Below are 25797 nucleotides of genomic sequence, written 5' to 3'. Positions count from 1 at the left end.
ACGGGACACGGGTTTCCCTTGTGGGGATGTCACACCCGCAGCCAAGCAGCACCTGACTTTGGTTATTTATACATTTCCCAATGTAATGATGTTTTGTGAAACTTAAAAGCTCTTTTACAGCCTTGATGAAGATCCCCAGGTGTTCACACAGCTCCAGCATCACCTCAGAACTGCTCCTGTCTCCATGAGCACAAGTTCAGCTTTATTTCCTAGGCACATGAGTGCTTCCATGGAAATTGCCCATTTTTCCTCCATTTTTCCACTGGAAAAGTCAACCATGCATGCTTTGGCACCTAGATATAACCAAACCCACAAAAGCAGGTACCTCTGAGTATCCCAGGGATGCTCCCATCATCTTCAGCACAAACCCACCTGTGACATTACCAACAGCTACAAACCAGAGATCCCTACAGACGCCATAAAGCAGCAAAGTGCCTTTGAATATATGCTTTTACAAGTCACCCCGAAAGACCTACTTTCAGTACTTCTCTCCCTTAGCAGGTAACCCAGACCCCCAGCTGAGGCTGAATTTTATGTCTTCTACCCACCCCTGGAAGATCAGCTGCCTCTCCATCAGCCGCGTGCCAGGAGAAAAGCACACAGACTCAATTTTGTCTAAAATTTGGCAGTATAAACAACTTATCCCTTCCCTGCAGTGCAACACCAAAGAATATAGGCAACAATTTTTCTATTCCCTAGTCAGCCGCTCCTCACCATTAATTTCAGCGCTGAAAGGATTTTGGACACAATTCCCCGATCCCATGCACCACTTGAATCTGTAAACTCTGCATACAGGCAAGAAGTCTGTCCTCACGGAAAAGTAATTCCATTCAGTGGATAGGCCTGCAATTTGGATGCAAACTTTTCCCATAACAGATTTTCTCGCATTTTGTTCACCACTCCCTTGCCCCCAATTTCAAGGGTTCTCTGTGCCCTGGTTTCATAGGCTTACTAATTTCACCATGAAAAATATCCTGCACTGCTTCTAAAGCAAAGGCTGTCTATACCTCTTGTGCCTTAGACAACCAAGTATACCTATAAAATAATCCTATTGCTCTGAAAAAAGTCCAGTTACTATCTGTAGCAGGAACTGGTGGACTTTCAGGCCTCCTATAAGACAAAGTGGACCAGTGGTGAGAGTTGGACTCTCTGAGCTGTATGCCCTCTTTATAGAAAAAAAACCCTTCAAACTATTTTATTCACCAAGTGGCTTCATGTGTCTCATTTAAAATAGCAGTTAGAGACCTGCTTTCTCCTCCTGTTCTGGAATGATTTATCAGAGCTGCAAAAAATCCTGATTTCATGAGCTAGGTTTCTCCTTCTACTCTTTGCTCCCATGATTTGCCATGAACTTTTCACGATTCCTAGCTACCATATTTCAGCAGAGCATTTGTGGTCTTATTCTGCCCGTGAGCACAACTACCCAAGCTTCACTAACTCCTCAGCTACCCAAATTGTGTCGACCTCATCTCTCATAAATGCACATTTCCCAAGTCTTTGAAGCATAGTCTAAAATACCAGTTTTATTCTGATGTGTAAAAAAAGCCAATCAGAATGCATTTAAAGTGGATAAACACAAACTGGGACAGTGGCTCCTATGCTCCCTAAAGAAAAATCAGAATTATTTCATAAAAAACACCAGTTCTTCATGTCATAGCTTTGCTCTTTGTAGCAAAGCAGACTTTCACATGCCATCCTGGGATCATGCAAATATAGAAACTATCTCAGGCTGAAAGCTCAGTGAATCAGATACAGTTACAGGAACCAGCCGAGTATTTTTGTCACCACTGCTTGGACTTTTTACCCTTTAGTTGCCAGCGCGTTTTGCAAATTGACATTTTGGAGGAGATGCTAAGAGGCCAGAGGGCACCCTGGAAGGAAGCACAGATTGGAGACAGGGCAAAACGCTTCATCTGCTTTTAGAGAACTTATTAAAAGAGACACAGTCGGGGCACAAGTACCCCCAGGGCCATGAAGGTGCCACTCCAGATGTGAAGCCAGAGAGCCCTCCCAGAAGATTAGCACTTGTCTCATCCTGTTCATTGTCTGTTTTAATTATTCCTCAGACTCTGGCTTCAGTTCATTCCCAGCATCCCCTCCTGGAGGGCATTCTGCACAGTCAGCGCTCTCGGTGGGAAAGGACTTTGCCCAAATTCCCACCGCACGGCATGTGCGTTTCTCTTGTCAGCTTTCCAGCTTTAGGATTTATCGTCATCAATACGTCTCCCCTTGCAATGTGTTTTACAGCCTCCTCAAATTCCTTTTTTCCCTGCAGGTTTCACCTTTTTCTTTTTCTTTTGCTACCGATTCCTAACTCTCCTAAAAACATAAGCGCTTTCCTTACTAGACTCTCGCCGTGCTATTGGCACAGGAGTCCAGAAGAAGGTTAACCAAACCCTTTAGGAAGTGGCCAGATACTTCCCCCCCCCCCCCCCCATCACTTTCTGTGCTCCGGCTTATGAAACACAGTACCCAGGGGGGACGGTAGGAAACGGAGCTTGCGATTCATTAAGGGACACTAATCCTTTTGCGTCAGTACAAATCAGGAAGCAACACACGACTGGGGTGGTGGTACTCACCTAACACCCCGTAATCTCAGGCCTCACCCCGCGCTAATCTGAGGGAGTTTTCTTCTTAGCGAGAGAAAGAGAAAACTATTTTCTGCTGACTGCAGGGTCAGAGCATGCGCAGGTACCACGGGGTAGCATCGGTGCCGTAAATTTGCACCTTAGCTTGCCTACAGTAACCTGTTTCTGTGGCCCTACGTTTGAAAAAGCTGTCTTGAGTACAATAAAAGCTGTTTAAAAATCACTTTCACAATGGCTCTCTCCTTTTTTTAATATATTTTTGCCAGCACATTTTTCTCAGGAGTCTGAAAAGCTCCGTGACGACACTGAGCTGCCAGCGAGACCTGCTCACCATGTAGGGGCAGGTTTCCATGCGCTCAGCAGGACCTACGACCTGCCGACTGCTCCCCAAAGGCCTTCAGAGAGCAAGTTCCTACACACTGCACAGACCCAGGAGGTGACATTTCTAAAGGCAGAAACTCTAATGGGAAAGAAAAAAAAATGAGGCATGCACAAATTGGAAAAACATTGAAACAAAGGTTTTACAGGCCTGACGTTAAGGCATTTCAAAAATGACTCACTGCCTCGTTTTAGCATCGTCTCTGCTCATCCCCATGAGCAGAGTTAAAAAAAAAACCAATAAACGCGACTCGCGTGCTTTCTTCCCACCGCGCTACGCTGTGTCCCAGCTGTTCCCAAATGCTACTCAGCTCCCAGAAAGAGGAGGAAGGGGAGGGGAAGACGGGATGCTTCTGCCCACTACGGAGCGTGGCAGCACATGTAATAACACAAGCCCTTGGGTTGTCACCTGCAGACCTGAAGGCACCTGACAAAGGGGGACAAGAGCAACCCTGGCTTCACAGACAAGGGCCCTGAGGCAGAGGGTGGCTGAGTGACCTGCCAAAGACCAGAAGAGCAAGCTGGTGGCAGAAACCACAAGGCTCCAAAGCCCGTTGTCCCGGCCCGGTGTGGCAGCACTTGCGCCTGTTGCTAACCTCTGCGGTGCACCACGGCTCGCAGCGGACGTGGCCGGCTAACGCAAGTGCTGCTGTTGCACTGCCGTCGCCTACACTGGTGGGACGTGTCTCCACGACCAAAAAGGACCCCATCCAGCATGCCAGCTGGCACGGCAGGATCATCCCTGTTGAGGGCATACCATGCCGTGGGCAGAGCCATCGCACGCAGATTTATCTCTGTGACAAGCGGCCACAAGCACCTGGGGAGCAACCCTGCAGGGCCTCCGGGGGCTCACGCTGCGTTTGCCCCACTTCTCCCAGTCTACTCCTCGGGACACCAGCGCAGCACTGGTGGCAATACTTCTTCCCCATTCGCCCCAGCCCCAAACTGCAACAATCGGGGAGAGTTTGGCTGCACGTGTAACTCGTGCCTTCCTAATTTGCAGTCCCCCACGTCCTTTGCGGGCCCCATCACCGCAACCTAGACGTCGTGCCACACGGGTTCATCAAGGAAAGGAGCGTACTCACATCTGCGTAGACGTTGGTGCCAAACACCGGTGCCCAGTATGATGGCTCGTCTTTACAGTGGGCTGGACAATAGATCCTAGAAAACAATTTATTCATATTTATTCTCTATATAAAGGCTCAACAGGAAAACAAGTTGCATTCTTGGAAGATTTCAAGTGCCTGCATCTGGTCTGCAGGTGGCAACAGTGAATCTAATTATTCGTTCCCCTCAGATGACATTTGGTAGTTACTGCAGGACTGCAAATAGAGGTTTTTTTCGACCAGTAAAAGAGGGATTGATCTTTTATGACATTTTCAAAGGGGAATTTCTCTGCTTTTGCACAATGCTGTGCACGCAATTAGTTGCATATGTTTGTTGCCCCCGCACCGCCATCACTTACACCTGCACAAAACAGCTTTCTAGAACAAAGTTCTCCCGCGTTTTAAGATGAAAAGGAAGAGCAGATCAAAAAAATGGCAAGTGCAAGAGGATAAAGGCCAAGCACGAAGCTGCACACCCATACACAGCGGCTCACTGCAACGTATCACGTTGCCTGGCTTTTTTATGCTACTGAATCAGCTGAGAAACTTGGCATGGATTTTACACCGTGGTGTCGGTGTGCCTGCCCATGCTGGGGACTTGCTCCAGGGAAAAGCCTGGCTGGAGGATGAGACAGGCCATTCCTGAACCCTTCTCCAGCTCACCCAGCACAACCTGCTCCTCTTCCTTTAGCTCCCAGATCTGGATACCTCCATGCGGCTGGCCCTGCTTTAACCTGCCTGTCCCTCCAGCAGCGCAGATTTAAGCAAACAGGGTCGTGCTCGTGGTATGCCGTTACCTTGGGCAGTGAGATGCCGGCTTTTTGAACTGGCACAGCTCAGCTACTGTAGCATAGCAATCCAGCGTCTGCGCTGCGGAAATAAAAATGGAGAGGCGAGTTATTAGGGCTGATGGCTCGAGTCGCTGCAGTAAACTCAAGCCTGGGTCGGCAGCGTCTCCAACGAGCCGCGTGTCCAGCCGAGGGCAGAGCTGCAGCCAGGGGGAAAGCTGCTCTCTGCTTTCCGGACAGCACGGGGAGAGGCTCTAAAGCTCTCCAGCAGAAATCCGGCTACGTTACTACAGCGTGGTCTTCAAAAGGTCACAGCTTGCAAAAGAGGGAAGTAGCTAACCCACAAGATTAGTCTATTTTTGCTACAGCTATGCAGACCCCAGACTTGGAGTCTTAATAAGCCACACATCAGGTTTTATCCTAACGTGGCTCAAAGGGACCTAGTCAAAATGAAGATTAAATAGAAGAGGAATTACTCAGATTTATTCAGAAAGCGAGCATTGTTTAAAAAGCAAGAACTATGGTGACTCACTGTTATAAACTAAATTAATATGTATTATTTTATTGTATTAGTTTATATGTTTCAACATACTATTGCACTATTTTATTATGTACTTTTAGATACTATTTTTTTGCAGATTTTGTACAGTGTTCACACTAGATGGAGGCCTTCACACAAGGGTGGCTGACCTTCCACCACTCCATCAGCAGCAGCTCGTGATGCTGTAGCAGAGGTTTAGACCTGACCATCATTTACCTCCAAGAGATGCTGCTGAAAATGGCCAGTTATCTCCCTGCTCAGTGCCCTCCTCCTAGCTCCCCACGGAAAAATGAGATGGTTGATGGTGAAATGGCTATTTTGGGTGATGGATGGCCAGAGCAGTACTTAGTTGTGACATCAGTTTCTTTTAACACGACCACTTAAAACAGAAAAGAATATTGTATGGAATGATGTTCTCACGCATGCCGTAAAACTCTCACAACAGTGGTTTCTCCTCAGCTTTATAAACTTACTTGTGACTTTGGAAACCATGAACGCATTTGAAGGCTTGTTTTTCCTGTAAAACAAGCAAACAAAAAAGATTCTTAGAGATCAGTGTACTATAATTAGTTGGATTACTATGTCCATATACGAGTAACAAAGAAGGTGGAACATCTACTTGTATTTAAAGCAAATACAGAGGTACAACGGTTTTTCCAGTAAGGTAGTACCTAAAAGATTCTACGCCATTTCTGGTGGACTTCACGAATGCCGGCGTCCTCCCCTTCCTCGTGATATCCACCAGTCCTCCCTTGTCGTCGAGGATGCCGTAATGAATGGCAGCACGACATATGCTCGATGACTGGGAGGAACAGAACAAATTGCACGTCAAATAGATGTCGGTCACAGGGCAAGAAAAAAAACAATAAGGAATAAAACCACCACCAAAATGCCAAGTGGAAAATAAACCAAGTACATTCCTGTTGTTAAGCATTACCCTTCCAGCATAACCTCAATCATTTTTTCTCTTCTGAGCACTGCTTGGTTGAATGACAAACTTTTTTAAATAACAAAACTGAACATTCAGAGATAATTTAGAAGAGTAAGTAGTTTTGGAAATTAACTACCCGTATGAAATATTTCCAGTTCTCAACAAAATACTGACATGCAAAATATTTCTGCTGGAATCACTTGGAGGCGGCAGGTATCTGCAGTCCCAGAAGCTGCGAGGCAGCGGCGTATCCTGGGCGATGCCGTCATGCATCCGCAGCGAGAACGGGGACCGAGGTCATCCCAGGGAAAACATTAGTAGAGCACTGGTAAAAGTATCTGGGACTTGTGGTGTTTGGCTTTGTGCTGAAAACTTGGAATTTCAAGCAGAAAGCAAACATGCTTTTAAACAAAAAAAAAAAAAAAAAACCCTTCCATCGTCAACCTTTTTTTCACTGCAAAAGTAGTTCTGATGGGAAAACGCTACCATGCTTTATATATAAATTATCTTGCTAATTCAAGATCCATCAGATCATCCCAAATATTCTTTAGTTACAACTTTTGACAGTGTTTTTAGTATAGAGTTTCTATTCAGCCTGACAACTGTCTGCACTACAAAAAAGATCCGTATAAGAATTTTTGATCCCTGTCCCTTGCTCTCCATGGATTTTAACTGCACATTAAGGACATCCATGACAAGATCAAGTCTGGAATCACTTTACCTTTCCAGACCTTTTTTTTTAATCACTAAGATGAGGAAAATGCAGATAATCTTTATTAGCACATTTTACAGCACCACAACTGGAGATTTTGAAAAGCCAAATTACATTAGAATAGTTGGCATTTCCCATTTCTGCTATTACCACTAACTCCCCACAAATTACATCTACGAGCTATTAAAAGGTACTTACACTCTCATAATAAAATGTTCCAAAGATCTTTCCCTTACTGTGCAGGCAGCCAGCTGGGCACAGATACCTAGTAAAGATATATATCTTTGAGGGTGGCGAAAAAACAATTCAAGAAAAACAGACTTTGACTCTATTTCATTTCATAGTCATTCCATTCATTTCACATAATTCTTCCATTTAAAAACAAGATTGCAAAATAGCTACTTTTTAAAACTGTTTCTCCACCCTCCTTAAAAACCCGACCAATATTTAGATTCCATGGATTTGGGTTTTCTCCAAGTGATAAACTGTCCCGTTCCTTGAAGAAACCTTAACCAGAAGTTCTTGACTGGCTGGGAGGGGACAAGCCATGAATTATTGGTCTGCCTTGGGCAGGAGTGGAACACATGAGAAAGGTTCAAAAAATGACTGCCAAAATTTATTAAATGATTTTGGACACCTGGATCTGCGGGTTATCATGGCTGCATAAAATAAACTGAATCACTTCACTGCTAAACTTGGCTGAATGCTTTGTATAAAGAGAATGAAAGCTTTTTCAAGGCCTTGGGTAAATCCCTTGAAGGGATTTACCTAGATAGTCACAAAGAAAATACAGTATAGGCTATCCCCTGTTTGCAAGAACCTGCCGGTTTTTAGACGGCTTTTTCCTGGACGGCTACAAGAGAGATCATCGAAACGCTACCTGTTGCACGTCGAGCCTCTGCATTTGTCCCGCATCTTGGTTTCACAGGTAATGACTTGTGCTGGGGAAAAAAAACAGAGAGCAAACAAAATGTGAGGTGCAAGAGGAAAGACTGCGAGGAAGAGTGTGCCAGACAAAATCTGGTTCGTGCCTCTTTAGCCTTTTGCATGCGAGACAGGTGTTTTCTTAAATATTAACAAGGAAGAAATATTTGACAGCAGAAGGCTTTGATTTACAGGCCAAGGTCTGTGACCAGAGCTCTCATTCTCCATTTAATTACAGGCTCTCAAGACGGTAGCAGAGAAACTGGAAAAGGATGTGGTTATTCGCCTGCCCCCAGTTTCAGCATAAGTCTTTTAATTAACAACAGTCAGGGAACAAGAGTGGAAGCACTATCAACTCCACAAATAACTTCAGAAATCTTCTCAAGCAAGAAACAGCAAGGGGAAAGAAAAAAGCTAAAATCCTCAGAAAAGTTGTGAAGAGGGTCACTGTTGAGTTTAGCATATTTTAAATGGGACACAAAACCAACATTTGCTGAAGTGACTCCTGATCTGGGGACTTTCGCTTCACTGACGCTTACTCGAGATGTCCTAGAAGGCAGCACCTGGGCTGAAGAAGCAGCAAACACTGCCGAGCGGCTTTGGAAAGCTTTGCTCCTCGCTTCTGCTATAACTAACTGCAAACTGGCACACGGATCACCTTCCCCCTCCACGCAGACATCCTCCTGGTTGGTTTTTTAACTGACCCTCCCCACCTCACCCTACAGAGGTGCTTCAAAACTTAGAGGAGCTGAAAAACAAAGACATCGTCTTACTCATGTAGCTCGCCGGGGCGGTTTTCTTGGGCTTGACTGGTTTGGTGGGTTTGTTCTCCAGGTTGGGGAACCACACGGGTTTTTGCTCCGCGAGCTGCGAAGTCTCCACTTCATTGGTCTCGTCTGTCTCAGGGATTATAGTATCCTCGTAACGATAATCTTATTAGAAGGGGGATTAAAAATAATGGCAGCATGTTAATATCAACAGGAAAGGCAGACAAGCTCACATGTTGAGGGAGATTATTTGCTTTGACAAGGATCCATTTTTAAATAGCTGGAAACTTAAAATGCAAGTTAAACACGGCACAGGGCTATTGCCAAGGCAGGTATCGCACCAGGAAAGGGACCTGGTTTTCCAGCAGTCACTTGCTCTGCACATAAAGCAGCATTTACCGAGCTTAACGACAAATGGTTGCAATGAGCCCCACTATTCAGAGAACAGAAATGCACTGAAATTTCTACTTTTCCAACCTGTCTCCAGCTCTTTCGCTCCAGAGGGAAATAAAAAAAGACAAATTTGCTGGAAGTCTACCAAAAAGAGAGCCTTAGTACCTGGGAAGGTGGCTAAAGCTCTTCAAACCCCCCATGGCCACAGCCTCACCCTGCCCAGCAGCAAAGCAAGGGTCTTGCTGCAGCCTGATCCCTGCTACATCACAGCCCCATAGACGTGGAGTCGTCATCCTCCTTTTCACCTCCGCTAAAGAACAAGTCTGCTGCTGTTGCAGGTCGGAAAAGGGACTCTGGAAACGGCGCCAGCTAAATTCATTGCACTTGGCCCGTCCCATCTGAAACCCTACGCTGCGCTCGTCCTCGGCAGCAAAAAGAGGACCGAGGCAAACAAGGGGATGATGGATGGCTGAAATCTTCTGGAGGAATTTCTCCCTCCAGCTGCACAACCAGCGTGCTCCATCCTCTCTCGCTGCGGCATCCACCTGCACTCGCTCAGCTTTCCCTGCGGTCCCTGCGCCCCCGGATTGAAATGACGAATGCAAAAAATGAGCCTCCGCTTTGGGCAAGTCTCCAGTTTGCCCATTTCTGGAAGCCCCGGTTCTTCATGCAATAAAACACATGGGGAAAAGAAAAAAAAAAAAAAAAGACACCCTCAACACTCGTCCCAGTGAATCCTCCGCACTAGGGAAATAGAGCTGCTTCATTGGAAATTTCAGCATTAATGGCATTTTTCACCCTCGCTATATAACAACCTTTATTCCAGGGGAATTCCACATGTCGGAAAACTGTCCAGGATCCCCCCTTCTCCTCCGAGGAACAGGAATCGCTGTATTCATTTTGCAGACAGCAAACCCACGGCGAGGGAGAGGGAAAGGCTCCGTCCCAGGACCCGGAGGCGCGGGGCAGGCGGCCAAGGCCTGCCCACCCACATCGCCGCTGGAAACTGCGGGGAACATTCCCTTCCCAAACAAACCCGGAGGACGGGATCGCTGCTACCCGCAGCCGGCCAGAGATCCAAATCCCGCCCGAGCTCGTGAGCCAAACCGATGTAAACGCAGAGTAATTCCCCTCGATCGGAGCGCCTGCTCTCATTTTCCCGGGGACAAATACGCAGGAGCAGAGCTGGGGTTTTTTTTTCCTTTTTTTTTTTTTTGGTATCTCAACATCGTTCTGTTTTGGACACAGCTGCTACGTTAAGGGCGGCAAATTAAAAGGCACAGAAATCTGCGACTAATTAAAAGTTTCCGGGGAAAAGCGCGTCGGAGCCTTTCCGCCCCGTGCTGCCCGACGCGGCGGGCGCCGGCACCTACCTCGGTAGCAGAGGTTGTTCTGGCAGCCTCCTCCGTAGCTCGGCGGGCACTCGGAGCAGGGGCGGCCGTTCTTGTACGGGGCTTCCCCGATCCAGTTCCCCCTGGAAGCGGGAGAGAAACGCCGGCCGGTCACGGACCCGCGGCAGCAGCCTCCGAGCCGAGCCCCGGGCGCGGGAAAGGCCGCCCGGCTCCGCTCTTCCCCTTCCCGGACGGTCTGCAGCTCGCTAGTGCTAACGCCGCGGACCGTGGGAAGGACGCGCACGCGGAGGCCGCCTGCTTTCCGCTTCCCGGGTCTCTGGCGTGCATTTGCCAAAGCCACCAGAGCCACAAGTCTCCCACCGTTTTCTCCGAGCCCCTGGGGCAGCTCCACGGCCACGCTGGAGCACAGCTCTTTCCGTTTAAAAGCTGCCCCATTTCCATCCGGAACCGTTTCTGAGCAGAAAAGCGCACGGCTCAGCCTGAGCCACCAGGAACACGAGTGCCCTGGGCTCACCAGGTCATCGGGGAAGCAGAAGAGCACTTTGTGCTTTCTCCTTGCCCAAACCGGCCGTCCCCGAGTCCCCAGTTTTGCCTCTAAGGCCGCAGAAGCCTCAGCTCTTGCCCTAGCCCAGAGGAACTAAGCAAAGACTAAACAACTAGCCCAGAAAAGCCTCGTGAGAAAAACATTCCCCTGGGTTTCACTTCCGAGAAGACATTTTCTCCAGGGTGTATTTAAAGGAACTGCAGGTTCTTATACACATGAGTAACGTCACCTTCACGTTAAACTAATACAAGTACTGCGATCTTACGTAGACAGACGTAAGCCAATGGATGACTGTATTTTCTCAAGAAGCTACCCAGAAACAAAAGGCCTCTTTGGCCCTCTGTGTTGCAAACAGTAGGGGCCGAGGAGGTTCAAGAAGGCAGAGTTCAGCCTGTGACGATGAACCCTTCGGTTATTGCTCTTTCAGCTGTCTCCACCTATAAGGCTAGCTGAGGACAGCGTGCGCTGAAGCCAGAGAGAAGAGATTAAGCAGAAACTGCAGAAATAGAGTATTTTTCCATCCAGCAGCCCTGAATGGATGACGTGCAAATGAGTCCAACCTACTACGGGAACTCCATGGGCTACAGCGGGATCCCATATGAGGATCAGGTATTAAATCCCACCAAATTGCAAAGGAGCGTAACGTGCTCAGCAGCTTAAGTGGGGAGAAGGGTTCATGCGAGACAACCCACCCGCGAGCTTCTGCGTGGGTTGCACTGCAGGCTCCAGCGGCTGGGTTTCGTGGCCCAGCTCCGTACCCACGTGGCTTTTTTCCCCTGTGTTATTACGCCCTGCAAGCTCCAGAACTCAGATGCTCTCCAAGCTGCTCCATTTGTCTTTAGTGATTTCCCTGTTTCTTTTCGCTGCTCTCTCAGTTTCAAATTGCCAGCAACCTGGAGTGGAAATGGCTCTCGTAAGAGCCATTAAAACAGAAAGTACTAATTGCAATTGCCAGTTTCCAAGGAGGCAGGAAACCTCTTCCAGATGTAGCGCTCAAGGCATTTAAATGAGAGTTTCATTTTTAAACCTAATCAAACTATCAAGCTGACTAAATCTCAGCTGCTACAGTTATTTCACTTCTTTTTTTTAATCACGGGAAGCTCGCTGGGCCAGGGACTGCCCTTTATGCAGCTCCTTGCGCTACGGCCCCTAGCTCGGGTAGCTTTTCCCAGCAGCTGCCGCAGGGCTGACTGCACAGAGCAGCAGTTTGCCTAAACCAGCAGATTGTGCGGGGCGGGGACGAATATTTGTCACGGCACCCCAGCCCGCTTCGCCTGCACCAGCCCCGGGGCCGGGGTATGGAGGCTCTTGCTGGAATCGAGGCCAGCGGCGCTAAGCAGCGTTAATCACCGCTCCTGTCCCCTCCCCTGCTCCCAGCAGCAGCGAGCGCGAGCCTCCCTTGGCAGGCATCTCCCCCAGCTCCGTCCTCGCCATCTCCTGCTCCTCCTTCCCATGGCAGCGACTTCAAAGCTCCGGCCTGGCCCCAGCCCCTCATTCAGTTTTCCAGGCAAGGCTTGAACCGGCTCCGTGTTGCAGTCTAAAGAAAAAATTTAAAGCCACAACCACCAGTCTAGACTGCCTGAAATCTCTTCCCCAGATTCTGGGCGAGAGAAGGGACCTGCCAGCGCGCGGCTTTAGGAAAGCCGGGAGAGCCCAGCTCCTCCCCTTACTTGGGCGAGTAGTTGCAGACCAGGTAGACGGCATTCTCCCAGATTTCTCCCCAGACGTTCATCTGCTTGCAGACGTTCACGGCGCAGCCAACCTTGTTCGTCGTGGCCCAGACTATCTGCAAAGGCAACACCGGTTTTTAAAATGGGCAAACGAGCCCACTGCGGGCACATCAAGCCAATGTTTCGGTGGCAAATGGGCCACGGGGGGACAGAGAGACTGTAGACGCCAAAGCGCTCCGTCTCCCTTACCTGGGTGTAATGCGTGCACATGGAGCCGGTGCATTTCTCTGGGCACCAGGGGTTGCATTCGTGAGGATACGGGTACGTGTAATCTTTAACCTCATCATACCAAGACTGGACGTGGAAGGCTGGAGAGCGATACCTGGAAGATCAAAACCACCGCAGCTTAGAGCACCACCTCCTACTAGGGGTTTTCAAACAGCATCTGTAGCCTGCTGGCATATTGCAACCTCAGGATTTCAACACAATTTTTACTAACTACGTATAAACCAACTGAGAAGTTTCTTCAGGCAAGTTCCATTCATTGAGAAGCTGTTACTTAAAAAACCCAGTAACCTGGTTTTATGATCAGGGAAAAAAAACTTACCAAAGAAGTTAAAGGCTATTCAATTCACAGCCCAGTCTGACCGTATTATTTATAGGTTTGACACTGGCTTCAAATGCCGCTGACCTGAAATGTCCTCCTGGCTTTTCCACTCGCTTACAAAAAAACTTCTAGTTTGGCGGAAAGGTGTATTTTGAAAGTAAACACAAGTGAAGGTTTGCCAAACATCTTAAACTGAAAGCCACCATGTACCTATTTTACCACCAGGCAATTTGCTAAATCTGGAAGTCCATTAGCAGTTAATACTGCAAGGCCTTTGCAAAGGGAGTAAGCGTTTTCACACTCACATCACACCTGTGTTAGTGCAGAGTCGTTAACGCACCAGACACATACCCCGCCTGTGACTGTCCTAATTTCCCTGGGCAGTGAACTCCTCCGCGTGCTGCACATACGTTGCACAAGCTGCGCACGCGACGTTGCAGTCTGTGGCACTGCTGACACTACTTGTGCTTATGTGAGAAACGGGAAGGGTGTTACCATTACCTGGAGAAAGTCGTATGCACGTTGCACGCTACGTACGCAAGGAGCAAACAGAGCAATCTGCAAACTCGGTGTCAAACTGGAGCAGAGTTTAAAATCCACTGCTTTTTATTGCTTTCAACAGCTCACATGAAGCAAGCAGCCAGAAATACAAATGATATCATTACCAACTGTAGTTTGTTCTTTCAGCCAACTCTTCATTAAAAATCGTTCATTAGAAGTATTTTAAAAACATTGATCTCATGATGTCATTAAGTGAATACTTTCCGAGTCCTATTTTACAAAAGAGGAAATTGAGGCAATCAGATTATGGCCTATTCCTGAAAAAAACTGAGATAAATAGGATTCCTTTCCTCTCGGTGATTGCAAAGGGAGGAAGATTGGATCTAACTCCATCAATAACCATGGCCATCTTGAAAGCTTGTAGGGAAGCCAAGAACAGCCTGATCTTTTGTGACTTTGTTTCCAATGGATTAACCACTCTACTTTCCAACCATTATTTAAATCTGACAGCAAAAATGGGCCCAATTTTTATATCAGACTAATTTCACACCAGCACATTTCCATTGCTTCCAACCAAGTTCTACCTGATTTACAACAAGCATAACTGCATTTCAGCTCATTAGGGTTTCTGAGCACGTACAAAATGTTTGCTTTACAAAGCAGGCTTAACCTAAAGAGGCTTAACAATAGGATCTTAACAATAAACACTTTTCACCATGGCATGGAGAGGCAAAACCGTTTGAGAGCTTTAACTTAATCATTCCTAGCTGGGTTAACAACCCTAGGTTGAAAACTTTCCCCAGGAGGACGAAACAAACTGCAAAATGGTTTCAGTAAAGAGAAACTAGGAGCTGGATAAATATTTACGGGAAACATGGTGAGAGATATTCGAGAGATTTACAGCAACGAGTCCTGAATGAGCAGTAGGATCCAGACGTTGTTTCTGAGAAACTGCAGCTTTCAGCTGGCCCTCAGAGGGCTGCCAGAAGCCGTCCTGAAGCAGCAGACTGAGGAGCGAGGGCGGTGGCCTCAGTGGCTGCTCCTCTCGGTGGGCATGGGTGACCTTAAGCATGTCATGACCTGAGATACAGACATATGAAGCAACCAGAATCGGAGCTGGTTTGCTGGGGATAGTCAGCTGAAGGGCACCACAGATGTTTTTACTGTCCTCATTTCACTGAAGCAATAGCAGTTATTGTTCCCCACCTTTTCTCCCATCTCCCCAGTGCTCTGTGAAGCAGCGACCGGGCAAACTTTTCACACTGCCTCTCAGGGAGGGTCCATAAGTTGCTCTTTGCCCATAGCTTCTGCCTTCCCAACTCTTACCTGCCCCAGTGAACCGCCAGGTTCTGTCCGATGGACCTTATGAGGGCACTAGGCCCGTGGTCCCAGATGCACTGCTGAGCCCAAGCTTGGGCTGATCTTTCCAGCTCATCATCCCAGGTCTGTGGAGGGTGGAGAGAGAAAAGAATAGGTCAGTTTGTCCTAATCATGCTTATTAGATCAAGAGAATCAACCAAGAGCAATTAGTGGAGAAAGAGAGACTAAATTACAGCTCACCAGTGGTGTCTGGCCTATCACTGTGAAACCAGCATATTTTATTGATGTGCCCTGACCTAAGAGCTCACTTCTCAAGACACCCACCTGTCACAGAAAAGGATGGCACAAAATAGCTTTTTTTTTTTTTTTTTTTTTTCTTTACTGCTTGATGCTATGCTTCTTTGGAGATGTTTTGCATAGAATAGAAAACAGATCTGGCAGGACCTCCAGGACTCATCTAGACCACCCACTCCAAAATATAACATTTATAACAAGACATTCTTGGCAGGTGTTTTTCTGATCTGTTTAAAAAAAAGAAAAAAATCCACCAGATGATAAAGATCCCAGTGCTTCCTCAGGCAGTCTACTACTCAGATCTGCAGGACTTCTAACATGTTGTGATGTAGTTATGGCATGATTTTCCAGCCTTAATGTCAGGGCATTTCCTGGCTTACCCATTAAATCATAATTTCAGCGATATATGTACTCCTGCATTCCACTGTGGACACAGCTAGATGTTTTTGGCCCAACTTCCTAAGCAAGTGACATTACGTAGTTACCATGCCTGTGCGGGCCTGAGTCTTCATCTCCCCTTCCTTGGATAGATGCGGTCAAATCTGACAGAGCTGGCAAGGTCTCAGAGCCATTAAGCTAGTATTACTTTCATTAAAATTGGCAGATTGGAAAGCAGCAGATCTCGTTAGCATCCCCACTGAGGGAAAGACGTCAGCGTGAGGTCAGTCCTCACTGAACATCACCCAATTATAATCCAAACTAGGGCTCAAATATGACACAAAGGCAAATAGGAAACCAGGCTTCTTGGTTCCAATACCCAGGGGCGCGTTTGTTTTAAAGGCTAGACTTGTTGGACAGGGCAGATAGTGCACTGCTGGACCCGGTGGATAGTGTACTGACTTCATCGTTTAATCACTGGCAGCTGGTCTATTCAGCAGAGTCCTGAGAGGATAATTTGTTGGGACTAAAATATTACTGCACATTCCCACAAATAAAAACAAAGAGAAGAGAGGCTTTGTAACGTGCCTCCAGCTTATTCACGTGCCAGTGTACAATTATGTCCTTTTTGGACATTTACCATCATAACTAGGTAATCTTTCCAACTTCTGTCTTCTCCAGCAGAAAAGCAACTTATGGTCTGAAACGTATCAAAGGACCTGTCAGAGCCCATTTGGAGGAGTGGAGGGCACTGAGGCTCTCAAACACATTACAAAAACACTGAGTGCTCATGCTGAATAAGTATGTGAACACGGTCTCAGGCAGTTATAACTGGGATGGGGAAGGACAGCCTGTCTCTGGCTAGGAGAGCAGGAAAATGCAGCGTCTCCTGCGACTCGGTACATCTACGCTATCTTCAGAAGGCAAACATGAGCTCATCGACATGAGCTAACAAGCCAGACCTCCAACAACAGCTTATCATTAAGCATGCTCAGCAACCCAAATTCCAGCAACAGCCCAGAGTTACTCTGGGCTTATTAGCTTTGCTTTGAACTGACCAGCGGCCAAGCAAATTCATGTCAGTCTGCAAAAACCCATGTGGACACAGCTCTGACAAACAGAGGGGATAAAACCATTTTCCATTTCAGCCCTCCAGCTCCCCGAAGGTGTATGGGATCTGACCCACCGCACACATTTTCAAACCTGTGCTTAGAGCAGACTATTGCAATTGTGCCTAGACACACAGCTTTCTGTGGTCTCCCACTTTCTGCACCCGGCAACGACCTGCCACAAACCACCTTCCAATCCAACACGTAAGCCACAAAACCTCTCCCAAGATGTTACGCGCGGCTAGTACTTCAGGCCTTCTAGCAGAGCATTATTCCCTGCAGCCTCAAAGGCAGACATGTTCCAAATCTCCTAATTTAATGCAGAGACATTATGAGCAATAGGCCATTAAATGGAAATTGATGTGAACATATGCATTACATCTTCCTTTGATGCCTGTGGATAAAATAAATGAACACGGAGAAAAGATACTCAACAGACAATTGGGAATGAGTTATGTCTTTGCATGGCTTTGTGCTTGATGAGTAGAGAAGCTCATTTCTGCCAGCGTCAGGTTACAAAGCCATCCCATTTAAATTAGAGCTGTTATTTGCTTCTTGCTTCTCAGACACGAATGTGGTCAGAAGACTGGAATTATTTCAGAGCAATAAACATATCAAAAAAACAGATTTCAGGCTCTCCCAGCTATGCTTGCAAGAACTCTTCATGCCAATACTCAGCAGTATCTAGGAAGAATATTAAAGCCAGAGCTGCAGCATATGTCTGTGCTCAGGGTCTTAAATCCATTCTGTGACAATCGGGCAAAGCCGATGCTGACTATTTGGAGGACACGAAGCGCATGGCATGGAACTATTCTAAGCATCAGGCTGTTTATATTCACTTTTTCCCCCTTCATGTTGAGGTTTTCTCTCGCCAGACTGCTGCAATCATAAGAAGCTACCTTGTTTGGAAAATACCAAACCAGTCTACACTAGTGAATTCTCAACTAGAGGTTTTTAAGAGCCTATGGGAATATGTGACTCTAAGTGATTTAGTCAACAGACTCTCTTTTTTACTCCTTGAAAGCTGTAATGACCTTTCAAAGCAGTACAGTACATGCTACATGTAAGACACATGCATGGTGTACATACGCTATACTACCATTTGTAGGTTCAGATTTAGTAAGAACATATCCCACAAGGAGCCTATTTACTTACTGACTAGTTTGTAAAACCAATGCTAGACCTGGAAGGCTTAAGTCACTCACATTGGAGTGATGAGATTACTCTCTCATTTTTACCCACAGCTTAGACTTCTTGCAGTCCCAGCAGTTTACTCTTACAAGTGGCATGAGTGTGCAGGACTGACATATACTGGCAGGAGCTTGGACATGCTTGGTTAACCCCCACAAAAGTATTATCCCACCCTGATAAGGAGAGTCACCACCCTGCAGCAAAGAGGAAGGATGGGTACCTCATACTTGAAAACAAACTATTTTCCTTCCAGAAACCTGCGCTGAAAACGATTTCATTTTTTCCAGCTTTCTTTGAGACATGGGGCAAGATTTCTGCCTTTCATCACTGCTGAAAGCCATCTGGCTAAGCCATCTTAAAGGTCAAAGATGTCTTAGGAACTATTAGATATTCTTCATTCCAGGTTCATTAACAGGGAGTTTGTTTTGGTCCTGGCTCGAGCCCACTGCCATGACTACCGTTACATAAGCCAAACATACAATGGAAGTGTAAGTAATAAAGCTACTATATGGTTAAGGTAGTTTTGTATTTGACCAGCTTTATTATGAAGATATACCCTGCTTACATCTGGTCTATAGAAAAGCTTGGAACTCATTTTCCATTAACGTGGAATACCAGTGCTAGCTTTGAATTAATTATAGTAACCACCCAGCAAAACAGCTTCGTTTTTTTTTAAAAAAAAACCTTTATCCACATGTGTATGTGATCATTCTTTTGATCTCTAGATATGTCATGAAACTCACTGTGCTATTGCTCTTTTATTAATAGCCTCCACTACCTGAAGTTCCTGCCATAGTAGAGGAAGGTCTCTCTTTCCTGGTGCACATTAGCTCCCTTTGCCACTTTAGATCACTTAAATGCATCAGATATAGAGCTGGGAGAAAGGACCTTCATGGGCAGTGTTGGGAGGTTGATGGCCAAGAACACGTTCTACCTGCTTATCCACAAATTAGCACCACGCATCGCCTGTGACATTCCCCACCGGTACCAAAGGAAAAGAGAAAAGTTTATCTACAGCACTAAAGACAGACCATTCTCTTAAACACGTCCAAATGAGCAACGTCCTATGCAGAACAAAGGATTAAAGTGAAATTCAAGTTCAGAATATACACAGCGTTTCCAAGTAATATTGGGTAAACACGAATACATGAAAGACTGATTATAGCCCTTCCAAGTAGCACCATTTTATACTCAGCTTCTTTCTTCACAGCATATAAGGCTCTTTCATTTGCCCTAAATCACCCATAAAAACCACTAGAAAAGCACACTGAGCAAAGACAAACATAAAAGTAACCATGCTGGATGAGTAAACAGCAGCTGGCCAGTGGACATTCCGCAACTGCAGCCCTTTCAGATCCTCAAAGCCAACAAAAATACATTTGGCTTTCTCATGCTTTGTGTTTACTTTCTGGAAATTAATCAAATCACCTCTTCTCTGGCAATGTGTTGCAGGGAGCCGGCAGGATAATGTAATAGCCAGCTGAGAGAGAGAGATACAAAGCAACAGTTCTTAGAAAGGCATACGATTTCCCAAAATATGAGATGAAAGACTAGCAGTGCGAATACTAATATGAATCAGCTAATGAGCAATTGTCCTTTCTTACTGTCCTCTGCTCTCCCTTCCCTTTTCCTTTTCCCAAAAACCATAAAAGGCAGAACTTTCTATTTGCAGCATTCATTTCAGCACATAGTAACAGTTGGCAAACAATCCTATATTACCCTTAATATACTATTTCTTTTACCTTTTAAATATGGTCTTAGCAAATCATTAATCATCTAATCTGTCAGCAGGAGCACACAGTTGAAGGCAGGCTAGTTTCTGTCATAACCGTATTTGCACACTGGGAAAAGGCACAGAAAAAATTATTTGCCCTCATCATTTTCTGGCCCCACAATATTTTGAAGACATCTCAAAAATAGCTCAAAGTCGGGTCTCTGGCATCAGGTGAAAAAAACCTATTCATCTGAATTGTTGATGGTAAAGGCAGACTTCACACTCCTACTTTAACTTTCTCCCTCTGAAGTGGGAGAATACGTTGACCAAACTTTTATTTTGGTTCCTCGAGCTGCGAAAAGCCAATAGCACCGATCCGCCTAGGCCTGAACTCCACCGGAGTCTTTCCAGTGAGTTCCATGGATCAAACTTATTTGCAGATGGAGCCATATTCCTTATGCCCTGCTTGCCTAAGGTGCCAGGCAGACTCCCATCAGTCCTACGAACGCTTGGCTCACACAGATAATCTGCGGTCACCAGCACATCATAAAACCACAGATACTACCTCCAGCGTTGGGCGGTAGCTGATGGCAACCCGAAGCTGCCCATCATTAGTTTGTGCTGAGCAGGCTGTGGTGATCTAAAACACCGGTCACAACGGTCTGAAAGCTTTGACAGGGAGAACATGGGTTAAACACTAGGGAAAATTTGATGCTTTTATGACATTAAAGTAATGGAACAACCTGCTGAGGCAGGCTATGGAATTGCCATCTCTGGAGATACATTCAGGGCAAGGCTAGACAGTATTTTATGAATAATGGAACCAGTTCTGAAACTATGCAGTGGATGGACGAGATGACCCATTAGTGGTCTTTTCCAACCAAAACAATCCAATGATCTAAAGCATCATTCACTGTGGACTGAAATTGCTCCAGGAAACCTCTTGAGAAAAAACTTCTTTTAGAGGAAATTTGCTGCAACACTTTCACCATAAGGGAAACTAAAATGAAGTAAAAAAAAAAGTAATAAAGCTAGGTATCAAGAGCTAGACTCACCATATATTCCATATTAGAGGCTGACGGATAAACTTGACCTCTTAATTTATTGTGGAGCATCAATATCTCCTGTCTGTCTGAAAATAAAATGGCTCTCTTGGATCTGGCACGAGGTTCTTCATCCTGATATTTACTCAAAATGCTCTCCAGGTGACTTGAATTGGGCAAAATAAAGCATTCAGCTGCAGTTGTCAGAAGCAGTAGACATCCAAGAGGAAAGATCCAAGGCAGGGCAGGATTCATGGCTGAAACAGAAGCTGGCAGAAATGGAGATAAAGATGATGGATGTGTTTTTCGGTTTCTTTGCAGGGACGCCTAGAGCTCGGTACAGGCCTGGAATTTGGGGGAAACAGAAAGTCAGAATAATGCCAGAGACACTCTCCGTGCGCATGACCTCCAAGGAAGTCATACAACTCAGATTTTTTGCATGAGAAAGGGCGATACAAGCAAAGTCTAACCAATTATTGTTCATCCCACTGCAGCAAGACCTATACAACTCCATACGTGATGGGAACTCAGTTTATTGTCTTACTCCTGACTAACCCCTTGCGCAATTTCGAAGCTAGGTTCGACCTAGCTCTTCCTGGAACCTCCCACAGCTTCTACAAGCTACATGAGCAATCACGGGGACTTCAAGGACCTGCAGATGAGCTAGCCACGCAGAAGCTTTTCAGATAAGGCTTGTCCCTCACGCCTACACAGGAGAAAAGAGGGCTGAAACTGTGCCACGTAGCTTCTACAATGGAAATGTGATAGGACACAGCAAAACTCCACCAAGACTGCGCTGGGAGCAAGGGTTTGCAGATGGCCTCAGGCACGGTGGCAGAGGTGGATGCCTTCTCCTCTGAGTGTGCTGAGCTGCAGCCATCACCCGGTCCAGGAGCTCCAAATAATCCCAGCTCCAAGCCGTGTCCCTTCACGGGTGGGAAAGGGAGACATTTCCAGCTACTTTCCCAAAGCGGAGAGCAGATATGTATGAAAGGGAAAGTGAATTCCCCAGTAAGCCAAGTGGCAGAGGTCAGACAAGAGCAAGAGCTATTTCAGAGGCCCGGGCCTGCCAACACGCTCCACAAGAGCAGCTGCCAGACTCCCAAAACGTAGCTGTTTATGTGAAATGCCATCGTCACGCCGAACGACCGGAATCGCTGCTGGCGAGTGACGCACCGGCGCGCTCCCGCTGACGCTGCCGGGCCGCTCAACGGCGGGTGGGAGCACAGCCAGGGGATGAGTTGTAACGGGCAGGAGAGGAGCCGGAGTGCCCTCGCTCGCCGGCCGGGAGATCAGGCGTTCCCACGCGCGCTGCGTCGCTGCGGGCTTACCCGGCCCGAGAGTTGGTGTTAAATGTACAGCTGCTGACGGCTGATGGCTTGGATGCCCGGGCTGAACTTAATCCCTGTCCTCTCCCTGCGAGACATGTGCACCGCAGTCCTCCCGCTCCGCCTGTCGTTTCCAAACAGCTCCTCCCTTCCTCTTCCCCAGCCCCGACTTCTCAGTCTAACACAGCTTGTGCATCTCGGCTAGTCCTACCTAAACCACGAGCCTTTCGGGGGAGGAAATCTGCTGCTGCAGGTCCCTACAGCACCTAGCGCTCCGTATGTGCAATCCCAGAGCCACCGGAACGGCATCAATCCGTGTGGGGCAGGAAACCTCCGCACAGCGCGTCAGGGATGAGGCGAGCACAGCATCCCTCTCCTCAAGGCTCAACTTTGGGACAAGATTCCCCATGGCTGTCTTTACCATCAGGTGAGGATCTAGCTTTGCAAGCACTTTCAAAAGATACATATGCATAGTGGTGGGAAATAAACCCCAGATTAGCAGGAATTATTCTAAAAGCTGCAGCCTGGTGACTTAGACGTATCAAGGCAGGACTACTTGTGAGCTGGCAAACGCGGTAAAAGCTTTCCGGCTCCCAGCCATCCCCCCTGAGCGGGGAGTCGCGAGTGCCCGATTGCCCAGACCTGGCCTGGCAGCAACTTGCTGGGAAGCACGAAGGTGCTGGGCGCAGGTGTGCAGCCCCCCAAGCCCTAAGGATCCCCCAAAATTCCAAGAACACCCCAAATTTGTAGGGTGCCTGCACACAAGCACACTCATTCCCCTCTGAGCCTTCTTAGTGTGGTAAGGCTGGATGAACCCAGCCTTTAGTCTCCAGGCAGAGCATAAAGCTCTTGCTTTGATACAGCAAGGCAAGGATATAATTTGCTAAATTTTAGGCAACCCCCTTTCATTATTTGCTGCTCTGCAGAGCGGGTGTAACACACACGCCTTGTCCCCAGCTCAAGGCACACCTGAAAGACAGGACGCGCAGTTGCCTCGGGGCAAACATTGCCCTAACTTGGTCCTCTCGCCAGCCCTGCTTGCTGGCGTTGCCTCCCCGGAGGCTGGAGCCCGCCGCGCTAACCTGGCTGCGGAGGGGGAGGGAGACAAAACGAGCTGCTGCTTTTGTAGACAGCCTGACCCAAATTCAGGGAACAATCCCTACTTTGAGACACTTCCCCAGGAGTTTAAAAATAGCTGCTCCGCCGCGGCCGCTCACAATGTGGCCTTTTAGCGCGGGCAGCTTCAGCTGCTGCCTGCTGCGGAGGCCGAGCGGCAGGAACAGACGGCTCGTGTGCGCGGCCGTTGTGCCCCTGCCTTTGGACGCCTGCCCTTCTCCAAACAGCGGCCGCATCCACCGCCCATTTAAGGCGAACACTGAGCGTACAGAAAGCGCAGCCTGAGAAATCAGCTCTAGCGCCCGAAAGCGAAGCGGCTCGTCTCGCTGCGACAGCTGGCCGAGGCCACGCAGCAGCCTCCGCCTTCTTCCTCGGCACCTCCTTCCCCGGACCTTGCTGGTGGACGCAGGGATGCGAGCAGCTCTGCACTCCGGCTACCTCGGCACCGTCTCCTGCACTTCGGTGGCTTTGGTGGGCCCTCGTCTCTGCTTTGCGCCAGGGAGGGAGGGCTCAGCCCCCGCGGGAAGGGTGAAAGCAAAGCACGGGGCAGCGAGGAAAGAGCGCCCAGGCCCTTCTAATCGAAGCCAGCAGACAGCTGCTGGCAGGTTCAGCACTCCTTGATTTCAGATGTCCACCCACTTGCCTCTCCTAATATCCGCACGCCCAGGTGCAACGACACACTGGGACGTACGTTAAAGCTAAGCGAGCCCGAGTGTCCTGCAGAGCCGCAGCAATGTCCCCGGGGCGCATTAGGAATTCCCCTAATTGGGGCAGATTGAAAGCATATTGTGTTTTGAGTTGGGATTCGATGTTATTCAGGGGAATTTATCAGCTGACAGTCAGCTGAGCAAGTTCGGACTGTTGTTTTGAGGGTCCAAAAGAAGCATTAGCGCAGCCTCGCTCTAAATCCACGAGGCTCTTGCTGCTGCTGCCAGGGAAACATCTGGGAGCGATCAGGAACGAGTGAGTCGGCAGAAAGCGACTCCCGAGCATCCTGCACAGTGTGCTGCGACGGGCCGAAGGGCAGGCATTCTTCTGAAATCTGAGGAAGCGGACTTTGAAAAAAACGATTATTTTTAGAAAGCTATTTCCCAGACTAATGGACGGCGTCTGGATTTCGCAGCGCGCAGGAGAGCTGGTAACGTTTAAAGGCTGGCACGACGCATTGCCTGCCGAAGCCACGTGCAGGCTCACCCCGGCATTTGATTACGTCCTCACTTCACCCTAATACCTTGCGGCTATTGATCTTTAACCGCTGGTTAAGTGTAAGAGTGGGTCTTTACCCCTCGGTTAGGGATGACATTTGCAGCAGATGCGTCCAGGGCCCTGTGACATTACACACGGGACAAGCAGACGGTGCCAGAAAACGCAGGAGTTAGCAGGGGATGCCAGCAAAGCCGAGGGGACTTCGCCTGGGATCAGCTTCTAACCTGTGCAGATAAATTCAGTGATAAAGCCACAACGTCTCAGGCATTAAACCCGAGATCATCTATTTAACCAGGATGGGCACATTTAAAGCTTTAAAGAACTGCTGTGACAGCTTTGAAAAAAAAGAAAAAGAAAAAGCGAAATGACAAGTTTGAGATACAGGGTATAATGTGGTTTGCTCAGAGTGCACTAAAGACCCAGCATCTTCAAGGCCACGGACAAAAACACCCAGATCCTTCATTATCACCCACTCCAACAGAACTCGAGGGGGTGAGTTTCTATGTAAAAAACACTAAAACCCTACAAGTAACAGGCACAACATGTGACACGACCACTAAATTCCTTTTGATTGAATTTTTAGAGCAGAGTCACATAAACACCTGGCTTCTTGGAGATGACTAGATATTTCCATAAGTAGCCAACTACTAGAAACTGCTGCAGCATCCCGTAGGTATTTTCTGTCTGTGCAAAGCCTGCTCCTGCACTTACAACCTCTTCCCATTCATTCAAGATTAACGTTCGTTAACCTTGCATTCGCCGCTGTGAAGTTCACACAGATGAAGTTCAGGCAGTACTGTGCTATTTTATAGCATGCATGCAGCTTGTTGGAAAAGTTACTAAAATTCTGCATCCCAAATCGAGACGTTTCTTGCATAAAAACCACATTTCAGAAACAGGGACTAAAACTTGCACTTACCTTGCTGAGCACTCTCAGGTCCTCAGGAGGTTGCAGCTGCTTGTGGAAAATAAATTATGTATCTGCAATACGCGGACGCGGAGGGGGAGAGGATGAAACCAGCCCTGGGAGGTGCGGGGAGCGCGAGGGCTCGGCTCGGCAGCTCGTACCAACTGCGGTCTCACAGAGCTCCCCAGTGGTATTTATGCTCTCCAGGCAGAGGACAGCGCTGGATCATCCTGTTTGGCATCGGGCCTGTAGTATTAATGAAGGGGGGGGAAAAAGAGGAAGAAAAGAAAAGGAGGCAGGAGCAAGGAGCAGAGGGATGTCGCTTCAAGATCTCGGAGCAGTTTAAAGACAGTCATTGGGCTGGGAAAACTAGGACCATCCTCCCCAAG

General features: G+C 47.6%; 1 protein-coding gene across 1 annotated transcript in view; it reads right to left on the bottom strand.

Moving 5' to 3' along the window:
- The window catches only part of CRISPLD2 (cysteine rich secretory protein LCCL domain containing 2), a 33555-nt gene extending 7758 nt beyond the window's left edge, over positions 1 to 25797 (bottom strand). Inside the window, exons 1-13 of the mRNA XM_026092601.2 lie at positions 25421 to 25797; positions 20864 to 21196; positions 15129 to 15247; positions 12944 to 13076; positions 12695 to 12810; positions 10502 to 10602; positions 8742 to 8900; positions 7925 to 7985; positions 7243 to 7309; positions 6073 to 6203; positions 5875 to 5918; positions 4870 to 4942; positions 4052 to 4127 (exon numbers count right to left, since the gene is read on the bottom strand). Of these exons, the coding sequence (XP_025948386.1) occupies positions 4052 to 4127; positions 4870 to 4942; positions 5875 to 5918; positions 6073 to 6203; positions 7243 to 7309; positions 7925 to 7985; positions 8742 to 8900; positions 10502 to 10602; positions 12695 to 12810; positions 12944 to 13076; positions 15129 to 15247; positions 20864 to 21106 (1323 nt within the window). The 5' untranslated portion in view covers positions 21107 to 21196; positions 25421 to 25797. The remainder of the gene's footprint in view (positions 1 to 4051; positions 4128 to 4869; positions 4943 to 5874; positions 5919 to 6072; positions 6204 to 7242; positions 7310 to 7924; positions 7986 to 8741; positions 8901 to 10501; positions 10603 to 12694; positions 12811 to 12943; positions 13077 to 15128; positions 15248 to 20863; positions 21197 to 25420) is intronic.

This window comes from Dromaius novaehollandiae, chromosome 13, assembly GCF_036370855.1.
Source record: "Dromaius novaehollandiae isolate bDroNov1 chromosome 13, bDroNov1.hap1, whole genome shotgun sequence".
Taxonomy (NCBI): Eukaryota; Metazoa; Chordata; class Aves; order Casuariiformes; family Dromaiidae; genus Dromaius; species Dromaius novaehollandiae.
The sequence above is the reverse complement of the archived record's forward strand: the minus strand, read 5'-3'. Positions and strand labels throughout refer to the sequence as shown.